The sequence below is a fragment of the Alosa pseudoharengus genome, unplaced genomic scaffold, assembly GCF_046254945.1.
Source record: "Alosa pseudoharengus isolate Yale_2024_CS ecotype anadromous, Long Island Sound unplaced genomic scaffold, YU_APseudo_1.1 YU_APseudo_1.1_scf_2, whole genome shotgun sequence".
NCBI classification, from domain to species: domain Eukaryota; kingdom Metazoa; phylum Chordata; class Actinopteri; order Clupeiformes; family Clupeidae; genus Alosa; species Alosa pseudoharengus.
In genome coordinates, this window is record NW_027468663.1 from 59,379,690 (window position 1) to 59,387,189 (window position 7,500).

The 7,500-nt window shown below is 45.3% G+C and overlaps 1 protein-coding gene across 1 annotated transcript in view; it reads left to right on the forward strand.

Moving 5' to 3' along the window:
- Positions 1-7,500, forward strand: part of plk4 (polo-like kinase 4 (Drosophila)) — a 25,437-nt gene that overhangs the window by 5,623 nt on the left and 12,314 nt on the right. The window contains exons 9-11 of the mRNA XM_076295692.1: positions 1-14; positions 648-750; positions 5,126-5,275. The exon at positions 1-14 is cut by the window's left edge and continues 91 nt beyond it. Of these exons, the coding sequence (XP_076151807.1) occupies positions 1-14; positions 648-750; positions 5,126-5,275 (267 nt within the window). The remainder of the gene's footprint in view (positions 15-647; positions 751-5,125; positions 5,276-7,500) is intronic.

Consider the following 7,500-nt stretch of genomic DNA (forward strand, 5'->3'; position numbering starts at 1 on the left):
GTGACGGAGCAATGGTGAGTGTGTGTGTGTGTGTGTGTGTTTTCATCTGTGTGTGTGCATTTGTCTTTTTGAGCTGTGTGTGTGTGTGAGCATGTGTGTTGTTAATCCAGCATGGTCATTGTGCAGGTGTGTGTGTGTGAGCATGTGTGTTGTTAATCCAGCGTGGTCATTGTGCAGGTGTGTGTGTGTGTGTGTGTGAGTGTTTTGAGTGCGTGTTGTTAATCCAGCATGGTCATTGTGCAGGTGTGTGTGTGTGTGTGAGCATGTGTGTTGTTAATCCAGTGTGGTCATTGTGCAGGTGTGTGTGTGTGTGTGTGTGTGTGTGTGTGTGAGCATGTGTGTTGTTAATCCAGTGTGGTCATTGTGCAGGTGTGTGTGTGTGCAGGTGTGTGTGTGTGTGTGAGCATGTGTATTGTTAATCCAGCATGGTCATTGTGCAGGTGTGTGTGTGTGTGTGTGTGTGTGTGTGTGAGCATGTGTGTTGTTAATCCAGTGTGGTCATTGTGCAGGTGTGTGTGTGTGTGTGTGTGTGTGCAGGTGTGTGTGTGTGTGTGAGCATGTGTATTGTTAATCCAGCATGGTCATTGTGCAGGTGTGTGTGTGTGTGTGAGCATGTGTATTGTTAATCCAGTGTGGTCATTGTGCAGGTCACCATCTACCAGCCTAATGACGGACGCGGCTTTCCTGTCCTCGACCAGCCGCCCACACCCCCAGAAGACATCCTGATCTGCAGCCTGGAGGACCTCCCAGGTACACACACACACACACACACTCGCACGCACACACACACACACACACACATACTCACACACACACACACACACACATACTCACGCACACATACTCACACATGCACAAACACGCACTCACGCACACACACACACACACACACATACTCACGCACACACATACGCGCATACACACATACACACACACACACACACCCAGAAGATATCCTCATCTGCAGCCTAGAGGACCTCCCAGGTACACATGCACAAACACACGCACACATATGCACACACACATGCACACATACACATGCACGCACGCAAATACACATGCACACATGCACACATACACACAGACACACACACACACACACACATGCACACATACACACGCACGCACGCAAATACACATGCACACATACACACAGACACACACATGCACACATACACACGCACGCACGCAAATACACATGCACACATACACACTGACACACACACACATGCACACAAAAAAGCTGAGGAAGCTGAGAAACCAACAGCGACTCAAACAGAGCCAGGCTCACCACACACCCTCACACACTCAATACCGAGCTGTGTGCTAGTGTGTGTGTGTGTGTGCTAATGTGTGTGTGTGTGTGTGCGCTAATGTGTGTGTGTGTGTGTGTGTGCTAATGTGTGTGTGTGCTAATATGTGTGTGTGCTAATGTGTGTGTGTGTGTGTGTGTGTGTGTGTGTGCGCTAACAGCTACTCAAACAGAGCCAGGCTCACCACACACCCTCACACACTCAATATCGAGCCGTATACTAATGTGTGTGTGTGTGCTAATGTGTGTGTGTGTGTGTGTGCGCTTGTGTGTGTGTGTGCTAATCTGTGTGTGTGCGTGTGTGCGCTAATGTGTGTGTGTGTGTGTGCGCTTGTGTGTGTGTGTGCTAATCTGTGTGTGCTTGTGTGCGTGTGCGCTAACAGCGACTCAAACAGAGCCAGGCTCACCACACACCTTCACACACTCAATACCGAGCCGTGTGCTAATGTGTGTGTGTTAATGTGTGTGTGTGTGCTAATGTGTGTGTGTGCTAATGTGTGTGTGCTAATGTGTGTGTGTGTGTGTGTGTGTGTGTGTGTGTGTGCTAATGTGTTTGTGTGTGTGTGTGTGTGCTAATGTGTGTGTGTGTGCTAATGTGTGTGCTAATGTGTGTGTGTGTGTGTGTGTGCTAATGTGTGTGTGTGTGCTAATGTGTGTGTGTGTGTGTGCTAATGTGTGTGTGTGTGTGTGTGTGTGTGTGTGTGTGCTAATGTGTGTGTGTGTGTGTGTGCTAATGTGTGTGTGTGTGTGTGTGCTAATGTGTGCTAATGTGTGTGTGTGCTAATGTGTGTGTGTGCTAATGTGTGCTAATGTGTGTGTGTGCTAATGTGTGTGTGCTTGTGTGTGTGTGTGTGTGCTAATGTGTGTGTGTGTGTGTGTGCTAATGTGTGTGTGTTCGTATGTGTGTGTGTGCGTGTGTGTATGTGCTAATGTGTGTGTGCTAATGTGTGTGTGTGCTAATGTGTGTGTGTGTGTGCTTGTGTGCGCTAATGTGTGTGTGTGAGCTAATGTGTGTGTGCTAATCTGTGTGTGTGTGTGTGTGTGCTAATGTGTGTGTGTGCTAATGTGTGTGTGTGCTAATGTGTGTGTGTGTGTGTGTGTGCGCTAGTGTGTGTGTGTGTCAGTGTTGCGCGGGTTTGGTCACAAGCGGCCCGCGGTCGCCCGATATTTTAAACAACCCGACCGCAACTCGGACCGCGAATATTAATTAGGACAAAATTATACCCGACCCGCGATCCGACCCGCTTATTTACAAAATGTGTGCTTTTGGTTATAGGCTGCATGCAGTGTGACAGTAGGCCATTTCTGTAAAAACAAACTAATTTATTTACGAAACTTGATGCAGTAGAACTACACGCAGTAAGCATGCAGGACATAATGTTTGCGCAGGAGAAAGAATGAGAATAAGAGCGCAAGCACGCACGCAACGCACAAAGGATAAGAACACTAGGATAAGATTTGAAGGCCATGGACATACATCTTTCTTTCGAAAACAGAAATGGTGAGGCGAGGTAGGCAAGAGAGATACATTGCTGGTCAAAACGTTAGCGTAAGGACTGGTTTATAATGCTGAATGAAGCACAAAGCTTTACTAAAGCACATCCACTGTTTAAAGTCACAAACACAACGAACTAAGGTAACTTTTATGCATGCGCGAACCTATACATACCGGTAGATATGGCTGTGTAGTCTGTGCCATAACATTTATTCCTGCAGGCTGCCCGTTTTGGCTGTCATACTTTTAAATGGCTTCGCAAGAAGTAGGCCTAGACCATAACCATAGCCTATATCGCTTTTCCTGAAGGGGTGTCTTTATTATTTTAACTCGCGTCTTGCTTCTTTACTGTTGACTTTACTGTATTGATGCTAGCTTTCTCGTGATATTTTAAGTAGGCCTATTTGTCGAAAATATATATTTAATTAATTTTAACTGACCCGCCCGCAAATGACCCGAATATCATTAAAATATTTTGTTTATGACTCATAATTGCGGGTGACCGCGGTCATCCGCGGGCGACCGCTTAATTTCGGGCAGACCGCGCAACACTGGTGTGTGTGTGTGTGTGTGTGTGCTAATGTGTGTGTGTGTGCTAATGTGTGTGTGTGTTAATGTGTGTGTGTGTGTGCTAATGTGTGTGTGTGTGTGTGTGCTAATGTGTGTGTGTGTGTGTGTTAATGTGTGTGTGTGTGTTAATGTGTGTGTGTGTGCTAATGTGTGTGTGTGCTAATGTGTGTGCTAATGTGTGTGTGTGCGCTAATGTGTGTGTGTGTGTGTGTGTGCTAATGTGTGTGTGTGTGTGTGTGTGCGCTAATGTGTGCGTGTGTGTGTGTGTGCTAATGTGTGCGTGTGTGTGTGTGCTAATGTGTGTGTGTGTGCTAATGTGTGTGTGCGTGTGTGTATGTGCTAATGTGTGTGCGTGTGTGTGTGTGCGCTAATGTGCATGTGTGTGTGTGTGCGCTAATGTGTGTGTGCTTGTGTGTGTGTGTGTGCTTGTGTGTGTGTGTGCGCTAATGTGTGCGTGTGTGTGTGTGTGCTAATGTGTGCGTGTGTGTGTGTGCTAATGTGTGTGTGTGTGCTAATGTGTGTGTGCGTGTGTGTATGTGCTAATGTGTGTGCGTGTGTGTGTGTGCGCTAATGTGCATGTGTGTGTGTGTGCGCTAATGTGTGTGTGCTTGTGTGTGTGTGTGTGCTTGTGTGTGTGTGTGCGCTAATGTGTGTGTGTGAGCTTGTGTGTGTGTGTGTGTGTGTGTGCTAATGTGTGTGTGTGCGTGTGTGTGTGTGTGCTTATGTGTGTGTGTGTGTGCTAATCTGTGTGTGCTTGTGTGTGTGTGTGTTAGGGCTGTCACTTTACGTTCGAAAATCGATTGCTCAATCCATTGGACCAAACAACGCAAGTTTCGAAAACTAAAATAGGAAATCGATTTTAACCAAATATGTACACTATTAATTTTAAACAAATTAAACAAATAAAAAGGATAGATGTAACAAAATTCACAAACAAGAATATAAGAATATAAAAGAATTCCGAAGTGCAGTAAGCATTGCGAAAGCTAAAAAGAAAATTCCCACCAATTTTACACACCGGAAACAGCCGTTTCAATCGGCTGCTGTGCTGCTGGTGTTTTGCCAAAAAATGGAGGACAACGCGATCAACCTGTGCGACATGAGAGAGACGAGTGATAAGCCCTAATAACTTGAGGAGTTCGATGTGGAAGTACTTCGGTTTTTTGGTATATCAAACTATGGAGAAGAACAAAGCGGTAGGCTACGCAAACTGTGCAATCGAGTTCTATGTACAGTAGGCGAAATTTGTTTGACATTTCTAATCGTAAACACAGACACAGATACGTTGAGGACTGCAGTAATGTTTGTCACTGATGTAATGGCAGTCCACTCGGCTTATTGTTTTTCGAGAATGTTGCACTCCTGTTTGTCATTGTGCATGAAACTTCACGCCAATAAATCATCAGAAATATTGCTGGCTTGCGTCTACAAGCGCCCTCTTTACATTCTTCCTAATGCCTGTTAGTTGTTTGTGGATTGGCCTATATTTGGCGTTGAAAATGGAAACGTCTTTAGACATGAAAAATCGATTTTACAATCGATTCAATGAACACTTATATCTCTCAAATCTAACAGGATTTTTTCACAAAAGTGACAGCCCTAGTGTGTGTGTGCTAATGTGTGTGTATGTGTGCGCTAATGTGTGTGTGTGCGCTAATGTGTGTGTGTGTGTGTGCGCTAATGTGTGTGTGTATGTGTATGTGTATGTGTGCGCTAATGTGTGTGTGTGTGTGTGTGTGTGTTTGTAGAGAAGTACTGGAAGAAGTACCAGTACGCCACTAAGTTTGTGCAGCTGGTGAAGTCCAAGACGCCCAAAGTGACACTGTACACCAGCTACGGCAAGTGCATGCTGATGGAGAACGCACCCAGCGCAGACCTGGAGGTGTGCTTCTACGATGGTACGCCACACACACACACACACACACACACACACACACACACACCCAGCGCTGACCTGGAGGTGTGCTTCTACAATGGTACGCCACACACACACACACACACACACCCAGCGCTGACCTAGAGGTGTGCTTCTACAATGGTACGACACACACACACACACACCCAACGCTGACCTGGAGGTGTGCTTCTACAATGGTACGACCCACACACACACACACACACACACCCAGCGCTGACCTGGAGGTGTGCTTCTACAATGGTACACACGCACACACCTACACACACACACGTCACTAATGTTAATGAACAATAATCAATTATTCATTAAACCCGGACGTCACCTACCTGCCCCCATCACCACACGCGTTATGATGACACACACACACACACAGCAGACCTGATGCATTCCTCCATAAATAATTGAACTTTACATTTAACTTTAAAATAGTCAGGACACTTGTTAGCCTAGAAATCTAGGCGCACGCATCTAGGCTTTTGGCGAACAGCATGACACGAGTTAAGCGTTTTTTAAGTTGGCAAACTAGCTCCGCTGGTGGGAAACGCATGGGACTCATAGCGCTGCCGCTGTCCTATTGCGTGCAGAGGGAATTTGAAAGACAACCGACTATCCCGCCCCTCGGACTGAGCACTGCGAATGGTGAGTCCCCAGACCCTACATCTTGTGGGTCTGACTCGTCAGGCTAGACACTTGTAGCAAAACGAAGGAAAATTTATATCAATCATGAAAACATGCCGTGCCATTTAAGCTGTTTGAATTGTAGGCTATTTGATAGTCACAGCAATTTATTCATTGCCACTTTTACGTGGGTTAAGCATGCCCAATGGAACATAGGCCTAGAGACACACACACCCAACAGAACATAGGCCTAGGCACACACACACACACACACACACACACACACATAGGCCTAGGCTATAACAGGCTACTTTGAAATAAGCTGGACACCTGGAGGAAAAAGAATGTCTGGAAAAATATACAAACATGCCCTAATGCCCTCCCTAATGCCCATACGCCCTCCCTAATGCCCATACGCCCTCCCTAATGCCCTCCCTAATGCCCATACGCCCTCCCTAATGCCATCCCTAATGCTAATGCCCATATGCCCTCCCTAATGCCCTAATGCCATAATACCCTAATGCTAATGTCCCTAATGCTAATGCCCATATGCCCTCTCTAATGCCATAATGCCCTAATGATAATGCCCTAATGCCATAATACCCTAATGCTAATGCCCCTATGCCCTAATGCCATAATGCCCTAATGATGATGCCCTAATGCCATAATACCCTAATGCTAATGCCTAGGGGTGTAAATATTAATCGATTCGTATCGATGCATCGATTATGCAGCCGGCGATTCAATGCATCGATTCGTCCGCAAGAGTATCGATTAATGTGTTTATTTTGCCGCCTGTTTGTTTGCCTATCTATTTTCAGCATCAGCTCCGACCTTTCTTTTTCTGTCTATGGCTCCGATGTAAGCGCACTACCTACTCCTAAGCTGCGGGTGGGTTTTTTTTTTATATGCAAAGACATGAGGCTGTATAACGAAGGCTTTAGATACCTGCTCCTACATTCCGAACTTTTGTTGATTTATTTGAAACTTCATAGATATCATGTAAAAATATTGAGTATTAAATCGTATCGAATCGGGAATTCTGAAGTATCGAAAATAATCGAATCATTGGCTTAAGAAATCGATATTGTATCGAATCGTCATGAAGACTCCGATTTACACCCCTACTAATGCCCCTAATGCCAATGCCCTAATGCTAATGCCATAATGCTCCAATGCCCCATATGCCCTAATGCCATGTTCCATTCAAGTTTTTAAACTGTATTGGATCGTCACGACAACTTCTTTATTGGCAAGCGGTTGCTATGCAACGTGACATGTAGGCCACGCTAAAAAAGTGCTGGAACTGGACACCTGTTGGCCATTAAGCAACTGCCTTATTAGACATTCTCTGATATGACCATTAAGCAACTGCCTTAGTAGACATTAAGCAACTGCCTTAGTAGACATTCTCTGATATGACCATTAAGAAACTGCCTTATTAGACATTCTCTGATATGACCATTCTCTGATATGACCATTAGACATTCTCTGATATGACCATTAAACAACTGCCTTATTATACATTCTCTGATATGACTATTAAGCAACTGCCTTATACATTCTCTGATATGACCATTAAGCAAC